We start from the raw sequence: 14,893 nt of genomic DNA, 5'->3' as shown, positions 1-14,893 counted from the left end.
TTCCCTCACTAGTGCATTTCAACTTGGAAAATGAAAAAGCTATGGATCAATAAACAAATGAATCAGTGGGCATGTAGAGGGGAAGAGAAGTTTGAGTTGCATTTGTTTGTTTCTTTAATTAAAAGTCACTGGTGGTGATTTTACTACCTTCAGTAACTTCTCAAAAGTTTGTGGCTGCGTAAAGTCCGTAGTCTACAATGTACCTGTTCCTGGTATCCTTTGAGGAGGTGTTTAAAGAGTTGGGAATAGCCTGGATGTTTTGGTAGCTCAGCCATCTCTTTCAGTCATGCACAAGCAAGAGATCTGAAAAGACGGTCTGTGGAATGGAGTTTCCCTCGAAATTTAGAGTGGTTGCTGCTAGAAGATTTTATTTTCAAGGCCTTGTTCACATTTTGCATGAATCTATCAGAGGTTTTCTGTCCAGAAAGTAAGTTCACATTTTTCTTCTGCCAGGTGTAACACCCAGTAGGGTACTTTTGTTCATGTACAGCCAGTCATCTTGCGTGCAGGTTGCTGATGGCTCTGTGGTGGCTCTGACAGGCTCTATAGCACAAGTAGTATCTGAAGGAAACTGGGGAGAGAAGGTGCAAGGAGGCTCCTTGGGGAGTTGCATGGTGGTCTCACCATAGTTGGTGCAAGATGGAGGGTTCAGTATCAGTGACTTCAAACTCATTAGTTCTGTGTTTTACTTCAGTAGGCAATGCTGCAGTTGGTGACTGATTTTAATTAATCCAAAGAAATGCATTTCATACCATTCCTGAGACAAGTGTAAATCATTTCTTTCTGTTTAAGGAGCTCTGGCAATATTTACCTTTTAACTGAGGGAATTACCCAGTTTTATTATTTTCCTCAATTCAATTATTTTATCTCGTGTCCCTGCTTCAACATCATGTATTGAGATTCATTAACAGTTCTTTGGCAGTCACAAGACACTAATCATCTGTTTACAGTATTGATTAGCAGCTTTCGTGTTAGATTACATTTGAAGTGAGAAATAATCCTGCAGCAAATAGTAAATAAAGGACTGGGAAGAAAGGGAAGAAGCTATCTTAGGCTGCATAAAGTAGTTTTTTTCAGGTGCCCTGGAAATGTCTACATTCCAATAAGCTGAGCCCCCTTAGTGTCTTTCAGCTCTGAAATCCCAACAGAATTTCCCATCCATAAGTTGTCAATTGTCTCTGGTAATCTATATTCATAAAGACATAAATGTGTATTCCTACAGGTACAGATTTCTGTTGACCTCTGAGCAGTTTCTGGGTTGTAAGAATATTTATGGGCTAAGAAAAAAGTATTTAGGTTCTGATGCGACAACAATTTCATTCGTTACTGTATATACATTCTTTCCATGTACTCTGCATAATAGGATGTTGTTAAAATTGCATGCTTTGCTGTATGGAAATTGAGAACCAAATACTAGGAATTAAAAATCTTACTTTTCTGAAGTTGCTAACTAAATTTCTTCTAAATTAGTCTGAAAAAGTTGATTTCTGGGGCTCATCAGCACTAGATTCATGGGGATTGGCATTAGAAGATTGTTGAAAAATACACAAATTATGGCCAAGATTTACTTGTATTTACTATTATTACTTCTTAGAGATTTATTAAGATACCTTAGTCTTACTAAGACACAGTAGCTCTGTATCCATGAAAGTTGTGAGTACGTGTCTTCAAACTATGCTGCATTTGTATCCAGTCTTATCCCAGAATAGCTCAAATAGGCAACAGCTATCAGTATGGCAAAAAGGTTTCTCTTTGAAATCCTTATTCATATACATGTATCTACACTTGTGGTTGTTAATTTAAAAAGAAAAAAAATAATTGTTTGCTGAAACTCAATTTAGTTTAGCCACAGAGATATAATAAAGACTTGTACTTCCTTTTCCTACTGTTATAAATATTTCAGAACAAATAAGTTAGTGTGCTGAAGCTAATCCAGTTTTTGCACATGGATAAGGACAGGAAAAGGTGTCAAAAGAACAGAGATAATGTTGAAGAATTTAGATAAAACTTGGGCAGGGGAGTAGAAGGCTAAATAGATCTGGCAGCAGCAGGCTGGCTTTTCCATTACTTTCTGATAGAATTATGAGAGTTGCTCAAGTTGTGGATGCTGCCTGTTAGTCACATGATGTTGCCAGCATTTATTTCCGAATCAAATCTATAAAAGGAAATGAGAATTCTCTGTCCTTGCAAACCACTTGTCTGGTAGGAAATCACTTACAAAGAATAAAGTGCATATTAGACCATGAAATAGTTCCTTGATGTATGACCTTCAAAACTGGTTTAAGGAAAACAGTTGAAGCTGTGAGTAGTAGAAACTTTTTGTACTAGAAGAATTAGGAGCTGCAGGCTTGTGTTTTTACAGCTCGCAGGACAGTTGTCTTCACTATGAAACTGTGTTTACAGAAGCAGCAGGGGTTCCCTATGGACAGGGGCAGGAGGGCTGCCTGGGGACAGGGAAGAGATGCATCCCTCAGCTTTGTTCTCCACTGGTTTGACTTCTTGGGGGTGTCCCCACCATCTAAGTAACAACAACAGAGGCAGACTTGTAAGGGCTGAGAGCACGGCAGGAGTAACTTGAATAAGGGGTCAAGGTTCTCATTATCTAAAGGTGACAAAGTGCACGTTTAGCTTTGTCTCTTCAAAGCAGCAGGCGAGAATTAACTTCGTGATTTTCAGTGTTTGGTGAAATAATAGTCCACCAGAGGATCTCAATTTTTTTGTACTGATTTGTGCCAAAGTACATTGTGGCATGGAATAGATGACTGCTTTACTGTACAGCTAATAAAAAATGTAGCCTAGTACAATACTACTTGAAATTTAAAACTGTAGGGGATTCAGATCCAACTCTGCCATGTTACAGCATGCAAGTTATTATTATTGGCTTGTGTTTTGAAAATAAAAATCTTGATAATATTTCCTGCCATGAAATGCGTGAAGTTCACCAATTTATAATGAACATCTTACAGCTGAACTTCTCACTTCATAACAGTCCCTTCATCAAGGATTGCACAGTGGCTTGTACATATTCAGAGACTGGACGTTATATTGAGTTCAATGAAGTAGAGTGTTCATTGCAGAGGCCCAGGAGTTAAACGGTTGCAGAACCAGTAGTAACAAACCTGCTGTGGGTTGATTTGCCGTCCTCTAGTCCGAGTGGATTCCGCTCTGTCTAGTCTTGCCTAAACAGATAAAAATTCAAATTTTGACATGCAGAATCTGTACACTTCTGTAGCACCATTATTGCTTCTAGTAAACAAGCAGCAAGTAGACATCTTCCACTACAGGTGTCACCTGGTTATGTGTCTTTCAGTCATTTTTCCGGTTTCAAGGCTCAGTGCTCTACAAAGACAACTGTGTAAGCAGTGTCTTGAACACAGGGATAAACCCTCAGCTCCCAGATTTTGTAAAGCCATTACATATTTCTGATTCTTTTCTATCTTGTTCAGTACTTGCAAATTAATCTCATGCTTTGTCATCATCTGTTGTCCGCAAAAAAAATCTCCTTGAGGGAATTATAACAGTACTTAAATTTTTCTTTTCACAAGTGCCACAGAAATGCCAAGGGTAGCAATGTTGTAGGATTGTGTAACACACCTGTAATTAGTTTCACAAATAATTTGAGAGGTTTTTTGTTTGGTTGTTTTTTTCAAATGAAGACCTTTATGTACATTCAGGGAGAGGTCCTGGCTCTCCAAAACCGAAGTAACTTCAAGGAAAAGAATGTGCATGAGTTTTGCATCCTCGGCACAACACATTTTTAGGTGCTATGAACGCTAAGTAATTTGCTTAAATTATCTCTCCTACTTTCCTTAGATGAGAGCTTGGTGGCCGCCTTAAAATAGCAGGTGGGCAGCAACGTTCAAGGATTTGTGATGGCAGACTGAAAGTTGAGGTACACAATTAAAATGGAAACTAGGAGATTGAATTAGAGGGTTTATGATAAAAGCTTCACTGCCTAGCTCAGAAAAAAAAAGCCACTATTTAATAAGTAGTGCAGAAAAACCATGGAACTGTTCTTTGACTTACAATGCCTTGTTATCTTCAAAGCCTATCTAAACCACAGTGCTGGCCCCAAAATATTGCAAAAGTGCGAAATCATGTTTTTGTTTTTGCTAGCATGGTCTAGAGAACTTTCAGACCTTTTTTTTTTGTGTTTGACACACAAGTTTGAAGCATGTATTAATGTATTTCTCAGACCTTGTAGATGAGTTCTCTGATCTACGAAAGTTGAACTTGCTGATTCCTATAAAATAAGTTGGCAGATGGAACATGTTTCTAGGAAGCAGAAATAGAACTGCTGAGGCAATCAGGCTGATACCTTAACTGTACATACTTCTTAGAAATTTAGTGTAGAGTAAGAGCTTAAAAGTCAGGTCACAGAAATAGTTCAAGAAAGGGACACAGAATTTGCCTCAGCTGGTTGCACTCCTGGTTTTTGAACATTGTCAACGAGATCAACAATTGATGTATTTTGTCTGGTGGTGGCCTGTAGTGATCATGTGAAAATGGTGCTTTTATGCATTTATAAATGCCATCGTTTCTCCAGCTTCTTTCCTTACACTTGCAAGTTGGATAAGATTCTCCTAGTAGTTAATAAATTAATTATGTTTTCTTGGAACTTAAGATGCCCCAACACAAGTTGTATTCTGTGAAGGTGGTATATACCATCCTCCCATGTTGGGTTCTAATGAACTGAAGTTACACTTAGTGCAGGCTGAGCATGCTTTAAGGTTCTTGCTTCTAGCCTAAAAAAGGCAAAGCAAGTTCAATGAACAGGGATAGAAGCTAGATCTGGATGTATCATCCTGTAACTCTCTTTGATAGATCCAAAGTTAGGATTTGGAGGAGGGTTAGAGTCCAAACTGCTGCTGTGCCTATCAGAATGAGTCACTAACTAGCAAAGTAATTGCATTGATTATTGCACACCCACAAATTACAACAGAAAATGCTTTGCTGGGAGTGGAGGTTGTACTTTTTCCTGAAGGTTTCTGTATAATTAATCTACTGTAAGTGCTGGTGCTTTAGAAACATCTGAGCCCTACTGTTAAGCATGGTTCTTGCATGCCAGTTGACCACTCCTACATGGTTTCAGTGTTTCTCTTGCTATTGCTTTGGTGCTAATGAAGGTTTTGACGACACTGCTGTTGGAAAAATTCAAGTCATGTATTCTGCTATTGTTTTTAAATTGCAACTGTTTGCCTGTCTTTGTTGCTGACATTAGGAGTTTGAGCAGCTGCATTCTGTATACCTACAGCAAAACAGCTCCCTTGTTAGGCAGAACATTTCATAAAGTATTAAGAAGGAGAACTGGCTGAGCCATGGGGGACACTTTTGTCTCATAAACAAGAGGCCTATTATCAAGAGACTGTACTTGTTTGTGGAAGAGGTAACTGAGCAGGGTTCCTTCTCTCTTGGGTGTTTTACCTGGTACTTCACCCCATCATTTCTGCATTAAGTCCGTTTAAACAATTTTTGTTGCTGCAGCTTACAGTTGCATTCAGTAGATGTTTGGGGATGAAGAGCAGTTTTAATAGAAAATTAGTTGCTACACTCTGGTACAGGCAAACCAGTAATAATTGGAGTCACTGGGGCAAACTGTCACTCACTGTCTCTTGTGGGTTTCTTGTAACATCCGTTTGCAATCACCTCGGTTAAACAGTGGCTTAAGATTCGAGTTTAAAGTCAGGCTCTCAAAACGAAGATTATCCATGCAATGCCTCCATATACAAAATTATGCAGATAGCTTTTTAGATTGTTGGGATTTTTTTTATTATATGACCCTGAGCCTTTCATTGCAGAGAAAACCCCAGGCAAGGGAAAATAAATACTGCGCAAAAAAATTGCCGTAAAATGTTGCTTTTTTGGCTTAAATTCATCTCCTTACTGCATCTGCCTAATTTGTTACATAGTGTAGAAGTACCAATTTCTTATTCTCGTCATTCCCCATGAAACCTCAGGTATTATTCCTTCAAGATTATTCCCTCAGAAAGTTTGTGTGATCACTCTTATTGTGTGTTATTTATGGTGTCACTACAACATTCTTAAAACAAAAAGTAGGTTATCTATTCTTTGCTGTATACTAAAACATCTTGTCTGTACTGTTGGATTATATCATGTTGAGTTGCCATGTGTATCTTACAGGAAGATAATCATATGTGATTTTAAAACTTCAAGAGATTAAGAATCTACTGTGTAGCAGTACTATCCTATTTGGAGATTCAGAGAGGCTGATATAGGTTAAGCCTGATGGTAATCCACAGAAACACCCAGTGCACTGGGATGTTTCAGTAGCCTCCACAGGGAGAAGTGCTTTCTTCCTTTGACCAGATTTGTAGCTTGTTAAAATTATACTGGTCATTATGTTTCTACAACCCTGAGATTTTTCTCTGTTGGTTTATTTTTTCCCTTCAGTCTTAGCCGTTACATTGTAGAGAAAGTTAAATTTGAAGCAGAACTCAGTCAAAACAGCAATATTAGGAATATTTGTCTGCAATTCCAAATGCACAAGTCTTGAATTAATTTGAAAACTAATATAACGGAAAAAAAAAAGGTAATCTAATGGATACAGGAGTTGATCTCTTAAATTTAAATTGCCCCAATCTTAATTGAGTATCCAAGAGCTGTTTACAGCGAGTAGAGAATATAGAGGTTTGCGAGAGAGTCCTGGAGCCACAAAAGTAGCATGTGCTTTATCTTGTTAAATTCCAGGTTTTAGTTGGGTGAAATACAAACTTTTAAAATTGCCATTCTTCTGTTACTGTGCAAGTAAAACCCAGCAGAATACTGATACACTAATCTGATTTGTGGCATCTGTTGCAGCCAGCGCGGCAGCAGACTCCTGACAGCCACAGCAGCCACGGAGCTTTCTGGAGCATGAGGGGAAGCTCAGCTGAGCTTCCCTTCACACAGGATGGTCACTCTGGTCATCCCCTGGGCACCACATGGAAAAGGGCTTCCTCACAGCTCTCCAGGAAGTGGAGAAAGTGCTGGGTTAGAGTTCTTCTAGTCATCTCTCCCAGTCTGTATTGCTGTCCATCCTCCCCTGTAACAGCGTAGCATCCTGCTGCTTGCTGTTGTCATACTCTGTAACTTGGGCTGCAGGCTGATGGCCCTGGGTCAGTTTTGTCCTCAGATGTGTTACACAGAAAAGGATACTCAAAAGGATATTGTTTGGATTGTGGAGTCAAACATGTCACATTTAGAAAACCCTGGTGGTAGTTTGCTTAAACACCCTTAGTTTGACACCACTGGGTGTCATCCTTATGGTATTACGGTATTCCCCATCAGTCATCACTCTTTTATTCCACACAACTTTTCTGTAGTTCAGTGGATGGGAGACTGACACTGCCTATTTATTTATATATACACACACATACCCTCTGCTCTGTGAACTGGGAAGTAAAAGAGGGTTACACCCTGCTCAGTAGGGAGTCAGAAACCTCCATTCCCATATGAGGAGTGGCTGAGGTCACTTGGTCTGTTCAGCCTGGAGAAGTGGAGACTGAGGGGAGACCTCATCACTGTATACAACTTCCTAACAAAAGGAAGTGAGGCAGGCATTGACCTCTTCTCTCTGGCAACCAGTGACAGGACCCGAGGGTATGACCTAAAGTTGCATCAAGGGAGGTTTAGGCTTGATATAAGAAAATGATTCTTCACCCAGTGGTGGTTGGGCACTGGAAAAGGCTCCACAGAGAAGTTACCACAGCACCAAGCCTGACAGAGTTCAAGAGGCATTTGCACAATGCTCCCAGGCACATGGTGTGATTATCAGGGATGTCCTGTGCGGGGACAGGAGTTGGACAAGATGATCCCTGTGGGTCCCTTCCAACTCTGATTATTCTGTGATTCCCATATGAATTTTCTAATCATCTTACACTGCAGTTGTCACTGGGAGTTGGGGAGGTGTTAAGGTGGGAATTTTTAATGCATTGTGTGATTTGCTTTTTGTTTGGTTAAGTACATGAAAGAAGAAGTAGTAACTGAAATTTCAGAATAGAAGTGACGACTTCATTTCACACCCACAGTGGCAGAACTATGAAAATGTGTAAAGTTTGCCACTTCTTTAAGTGGTTGTCAGGCTAATCAGACAGGTCTAATCTGTGTTTCAGAGGAGAAATTGTCTTACAGTCCCAAATCTTAGGAGAATAAGAGCATAAATTTTGGCTTGAGGGAGATTGATTTCACAGTGGTCTAAGCAGTTGCTTCCAGTTTACTATATATTAACAGAAGAAATATGTGGAGCCTTCCACATCCTCAACTTCTGGGAGGCTGAAGGGTGACATCAGGATAGCTATTAAATGTATGCTCCATCTGGAAGGAAGGCTGAAAGGAATCTTAGCAGAATAAAATTTGTATTCCTGACCTAACGTGAACTTTTGTGGTTTGTAAAGCAGTTGGATGAAAAGTTCTGTTTCCAAAATATGTAAAGATTTGTTCATGAAGATATGTCATTGTTTAATCATTGCTAGTATTTATTCCCAATTTAGGCAGCTGAAAAGTGAAATAAGTCCATTTTTTAGCTACTTGAAAAATTTTTGTAGGAGTTGTAAGGGGGAGGATGTTTCTAAGGTAACCTACCAATAAATAAGTTTATTTCCAAAATAAGGAAAATTGAATTTTGAGAACATGCTGTAACTTCTGGTACGACAAAGGTGAAAAACAGTGCCTTGAGGCTTAGCTGTACTACATCTACATTTGTTACCTGTATTATTTTCTTGGAATGCTTTGTGTAAGAATACATTCAACCTAGAAATTTTACCTTGGAATAGGTGAGTAAAAATATTTCTACAAAACCTTTTCAAAATTTAGTACAAACACAGTGTTGTTTACATCAGTGATACCAGCTCAGGGTGTTTCTACATTTGTGTACATCTTAGCTTATTTTGTTCTGAAAAGAAAAAGTAATCATAACCTGCTTATGGTTCTTCAGGGTTTCTAGATGAAGTGTGAGTATTTATGTATAGCAAAAATTATCTGTGAGTGAAAAGGAAGCTCAGGAATGTGGGACTGAGGTTTTGGATTGTCTCAGGAAGAGTGGAAAATTTCCAGATAGTTTTACATTAGTAAATGTTTGAGATGTTGTGTGTCACATTTCATTTTGATCACATCTAAGTATCACATCAAGGTATTGTATGGTCTAGTGATAGCTATAAATTCTTAGGTCAATTATGTAAATTAATGCATGCAATGTAAAATATACCTGTAATTCATGAGACCTGTACCTTGTGAGGCCTGAGGCATTATCATTTGCTTCTTTAATACTCTAATTAAAATGCTACATTAAAAAATATATTATTTTAGATACATATTAATAGGGGCAACTATTTGTATGCCTCTGTCCCTAAGGAAGAGTGTGGGTTAAACAGCTCTGTTTTGTTTGGTGTTCATAGACGTGTCAGGATGTAGGTGTTTTTCTGCTTTCAGGCATAGTACATTATTCCTGGTTCTCTTCAGTATGCTAAATGCTCTCGGTAGATTTTTGTGACTTTGATGCAATAGAGCACAGCTGCCTGTGCTTTCATCGGGTGACCGGAGTGATTTGCTATGTCCCTGTTCTCTCATGTCCCTGTTGATGTTACTTAAAGGACCTGGCTCATGACTTCTAAGAACTTCTGAAAAAGACACTTTCCAGTAGTCACACCTTGAAGAAAATCTTGGTTTGACCATCTCAGAATATAAGCTACTAAGGTCACAACTTACTTTTTTCAAAAATCTCCATCCTTTGAATTACTCGTGCTCTTGCCCCAATAGGAATTGCCACCTGTGGCTGCTACCCTGAGGATATACTGCAGCCCCAAAGCAGATGCTGCAGGGCAGGTGTAGCCCAAAGCCCACACCTTTGTTAGGTCAGCAGTGCCTGTTTGTCAGCGAGGTGACCATGATGTGCCTGTGGCAGGAGGAAGAGGCAACAAGCATTGGGGTCTATAGCAATGAGTCATAGGGATTGGAGAGAGGAGAGCTGTTGTTGGAAGGCCGATCGGGCAAAAGAGGCTTGGTTGCAGAGGTTGAAGCAGATACGGTAACTGCTGTCTGGATGTTGTCCGGTGATGGAGAGCAGTTTTGGATCCAGACATGTTTGGCATGTGTGACCAGAATCCTCCTGTCTTTGGCAGTGGGAGCCTTCAGCAGATTAGCAGAAAAATTACTGAAGAACTTAGAGTAGACAAGAAAGGGGTTAAAAACAAGTGTGAAAAGATCGTGGTACTTGATGTCTTGAAATGAAGCAGGATTTTTCTGGAAGGCTTTAGTCACCTGGGAAGGAAGGATCGAGTAGCTGTGTGGGAGGCAATTTGCAGGCAAGTGTACTCCTCTGCAGTAGATCGGTACATTTTAATGAGGTAAGTATATTTGCTCCGTTTTATAGGATTTGATTTGGACTAGAAGTCTGGAAGTTGTTTTAAATAGGCTGCTTTGAGATATAATGGTCAGGTGGAACTATTTGAAGCATATGATATGGAAACCCTATATTTACAATATATTTGTAGGGTCTTAGAAGCTGAGCTGGAAAGATTGCCTCTTTTGCAGAAGAGATTTTTACGAGTAAATAAAGCTCATACAGAGGATATAAAAACAGAAGTGAAGTTAGAAACTGCTGTAGCTATGCGACTTTATTTATTTATTTATTTGCTTAATTACTTACTCATTTACATCTGCAGCTGTCTCTCAATCCATCCCACCCTGCAGGAAAGGATACCTTCAGACTGACATCCTTCTCCTCTTCCCCTCCCCTTCCTGTAGGCTGTGTGGGGCTAAATAGGGCCATTTTTTAGATGTAGGTTCCCCTTAGAGATGGCTTTCCATGTGGGTGGGAATTCCCATCCAAGGATGGTGAGGAGGGGAAGCAGCTGCATTGTGTTCTGCCCCCACACCTGCAGCAGCGAGCGCTTGTGGAAGGATAGGCTGATGTTCTGCACTGCTGTACACGCACCCATCAAAAGGGCTGGGAGAACCTGGTCCTTTCACCTCAGACCCTGATGCTTATCTAGAGTTAACTCTTTCCATTGAAAAGGCAATGCCTTTCTTTGGACAAAGATGCCAGCAGATGAGATGCATTCAGCTGATGCCCTAAATATCAATCAAGCATAAGCTTGAGGAATGTTCCATGTTTTCTGGTATTTGTCATTTTGACTTTTTCAGTTCTTTCTTTTGCTTTTAGTCATGCTCTCTGTGACATGTGTCCACTTTCTCCTTCTACTTACTTAGGTTGATATCTTGTGCTTTCTTTTGCTTGTTTTTGCTTTCCTTCTGCTGTAGAAACAGCGAGTTTATAATAGCCGTAGCCTAACTTCAAAAGGTGGATCTGCAGTGTTTTAAACAATCATTACATAAGTCATTAAAATAACAAAGACTAAATAGACGTGTCCTCACCAAGCGAAGAAATAATTTCCAAGGGCAGTATAAGCATCTGCCAGTCTCTAATATTGCTTTCTCTCTTCTTGCAAGATCTTCTATGGTTTTTCATGCCTGCTTTAATCTCTTCTTTTCTCTAAAGTTTGTAAAACTTCTTAAAGAATGTATTTTTCCCTTTCTCTACATTGTGCAAAATATAGTTGGAAAAAAACCCCTCATATCTGGGGTTATTCAGGATGTCTACAGCCATGTTCAAGGCCTAACTAAATTTTCAGTACTAGTTTGGTCTGAAAATCTTGTCCTGTGTTTTGTTTCTCCCTGCAAATGTCACCAGCAGGTCACAGGCCATTGCTGTTGAGCAAAGTGTTACCTTTTGGGACACCTCACAGGGATGGCATGCAGGGCTGGGAAATCCATACAGAGTAAAAGCAAACTCACTGTGCTGCCAAGATCTTTCACTACGAACTTTGTCAATTTTTAACCCTGAAGAGATGTGGGGAGAGACTGGCAAGCAATTTCCGAAAGGTTCGGAATTCAGATATTTACACAAAATTTTGACAGGATCATGAAGTGGATAGTGGTATTACACCTGTTTTACACAGAGCCAAACTGAACTGTGGAAAAGCAATTTGTTAGGTTTCACAAATTTGTGACTAACCAAAGGACTCTGGTGATTTATTAGCAGTTTTGAGGTGTTAAGTAAACACCTTCTGCATTTAAGTTGACATATTACTTTAACAATTTGGTTTGAGGGAGGAAAGAGTCATATAATAAAGGAAATACTAATTTGTCTAACCATCCTTCATTAGATTTTAGAACGATGTAGCTGGAAAACCACAGTTACGGTTTCACTTACCGGTAATGACAGAACATAAAATGGATTCCCAGCTTTAAAACCAGCTGGATGATGTGAGTCTCTGGGGCCGGGGCTGGAGTAACGAAGGAGCCAGCAGGCAGGGTTGGACCTACCCCTCTGTATGTGTGTGTTTTATACAGCAGAGCTATGGCTTCACCATCACCACGGACGGCTTTGATTCCTTTCTCAAATAATTCTGAAATAAGCTTGCTGGCAGATACTTCTGGATTGGATTGCCTGGGATAGCTGCTGGGAAAAGCACATTGTGCCGGGCAGCTGCTTGGAGGAAGCAGTGTTGAGCAAAGACGCTGAAAGTCTTGCAATCAAATTATTATATTGCATGAGAAAAGTACTAAGTAGTGGAAAGTTGTGTTTTTCAGGAAAAATTGCACAATCTTTTTTAAGTTCCAGACTGCTTCTTTCACTGGAAAGCTAATATTTATAAGCTGAGCTGATTTTTGCATCCCTTTCATGCCTTTTCCATGACAGAAGCATAAATTCAGTTAAAAATTAAATGAACACACTTCTAGGTAACTTTTGTACTTTCAGTAAATTTTATATATTGCCTGACATGACTTTTGAGGACAGTCTTCGTTATATATCATATCATGTACTGGAAGCCCTCAGCAGCCATATGTTTGGTATATTTTATTGCAATTTTCTTAAAAAATGCTTATTGCTTTTCTTCTGTAAGGGTGTAATCTGTCATTCTACAAAAGTATAACACATGGAAGCTGGGGAAGGAACAGCACATGTAGATTGGGGATAGAAAAAGTTGAGAAAAGTTTTCTTATTTGTGGCATTTCCATTTTTCAGGAATTCTTTGAACATGCAAAAAAGCTCTGGGATGATGAAGGTGTAAAGGCATGCTTCGAGAGGTCAAACGAGTATCAACTGATTGACTGTGCACAGTAGTAAGTATTTCTTTTTATGAAATTTTTAACCAAGAATGTGATCATCTGTAACAAGTTAGAAAATATATTTATATCAGCAAGATTCAGGAGTTTTGCAAATTGTTTTATCATAGTTTGCCATTATTATACTACTAAATATTCTGCCTCAAACATCTCACAGCTAATAAAGATGAGTATGACAAAGACAATTTTAAGTATCTTTATTCCACTCAAAATCAATTTGCATAAAATCATTTCAATGTAAACTATTAAGTTTAAAATTTGTAGAGTCAGTCTAAGGAAAATGCTTTGTTTTATATTCCGAGACCCAGACAGTGCTGAAATTGCTCTGTTCCATTAAAACGTTAAAATTAAAATTTGTTAAACTTCTGAGATTTTTACATAACCAGGTGCATACCTGCATCACTAATATATTTTCTAGGAGGAAAAATTTATAAGCAGTGTTTCATTAACGACAGTAGTACATTTGGCATTCTGTCCTTCATACACATCAAGTGAAGCAGTACATGTGTGTGTAACAGTCAAAATCTGTAAACAAGTTTAATCTGGTCAGAAATGCTCTGAGAAGAGATGTGTAGTAGATTGTGAAGGTGCAAATCATAAATACGTAGTACATTGGTGAAATCAAAAAATAGTCTGTTAACATTACAGGGCTACAAACTCAGCTGTCCTTGGTAACAGCACAGGTCTGCCAAAAATACACATTTCATGTGAACTGCTGTTGCGAAAATGTGTATTGTTACAGTTGCTATGTGATTTAGGGTTTTAGGAGAACACGCTCTAGTGTGTTGTGATTTGTCTAATTGGCAGTATGGTCAGCTACAATGCCACAAGGCTGCTGTAGTGCTCAGTGCTTTGCTTTTCTGTCCTCTCTGTTCTTGGTGCTGAGCCTGAAGCAGAGTAAATAGTCCATGTCACTAAAGGACTTGTCACGCATCTGCCACAGTGGGGAATTTCGGTGTTGCAGGTCATGGTTTATTTTGCCTCTTTCCAGACCGTTTTGGGAAAAAATGATTCATCAGCACATCGAAGCAAGGAAAAATTAGATATGTGTATGAAGGAACTCATTTGACCTCAGTGGATGGAATTTACCAAAACTTGAGGGCACTTGCTCACAGTCCAGAGTGGCTGAAGCAGTGGTTGTACACAGAAAAAAAATAGACAGTTGTCCTAAACGGTGATCAGTGGGTTTTCCCTCTGCCCTCACCCACCACTGCCATCATAGTACAGGTCTGAGTTGTACTTGTTGAAAAGTCTGGACTGAGTGTTTATGGTATCTGTTAATACACTCATTACACTCTATTAGTACACTCTATTAAGAAAGCATCAGACCAAGAAAATTGAATAATGACACATATTTAAAATAAATGAATGTAAAACTTACTTTACTCATCAGTAATGGTTGATGTGTCTCCCAATCCTGCTGTGAAAAATGGTGCTGAAAGGACCAGGCAAAACCAGGAAGACACTGAACTATAGTATTAATGGTAGTGTGCTTTCCCTTAAAAAAATTAGGCCTATCTACAGTCTCATGTTATGTCCCAAACCAAAACACAAATGGGGAAAAAAATGGATCTAGAATTAAGTCTGCTGTCCTGAAACATAAAACTAAATCCTACTACTTTTTTTCCTAAAAGGTTGAAGGAATATTATTACAGGGTTTTTTTTCTGTGTCTCTTCCCTCCGTATCATCTAACTGGCTTGCTTTTAATTTGTTCTGGAATTATTTGTTACAGTAGTAAATACAACACTTGCATAATATTTCACCTTC

The 14,893-nt window shown here is 39.0% G+C and overlaps 1 protein-coding gene across 1 annotated transcript in view; it reads left to right on the top strand.

Annotated features, from left to right (window-relative positions):
* Window positions 1–13,123, top strand: part of LOC103803663 (guanine nucleotide-binding protein G(olf) subunit alpha-like) — a 61,374-nt gene extending 48,251 nt beyond the window's left edge. Inside the window, exon 5 of the mRNA XM_009076235.1 lies at window positions 13,025–13,123. Within this exon, the coding sequence (XP_009074483.1) occupies window positions 13,025–13,123 (99 nt within the window). The remainder of the gene's footprint in view (window positions 1–13,024) is intronic.
* Window positions 13,124–14,893: the final 1,770 nt, after the last annotated feature.

This window comes from Acanthisitta chloris, unplaced genomic scaffold, assembly GCF_000695815.1.
Source record: "Acanthisitta chloris isolate BGI_N310 unplaced genomic scaffold, ASM69581v1 scaffold18256, whole genome shotgun sequence".
Classification (NCBI taxonomy): Eukaryota; Metazoa; Chordata; class Aves; order Passeriformes; family Acanthisittidae; genus Acanthisitta; species Acanthisitta chloris.
Note: the sequence above shows the minus strand (reverse complement) of the source record. Positions and strands in the feature narration are given on the sequence as shown.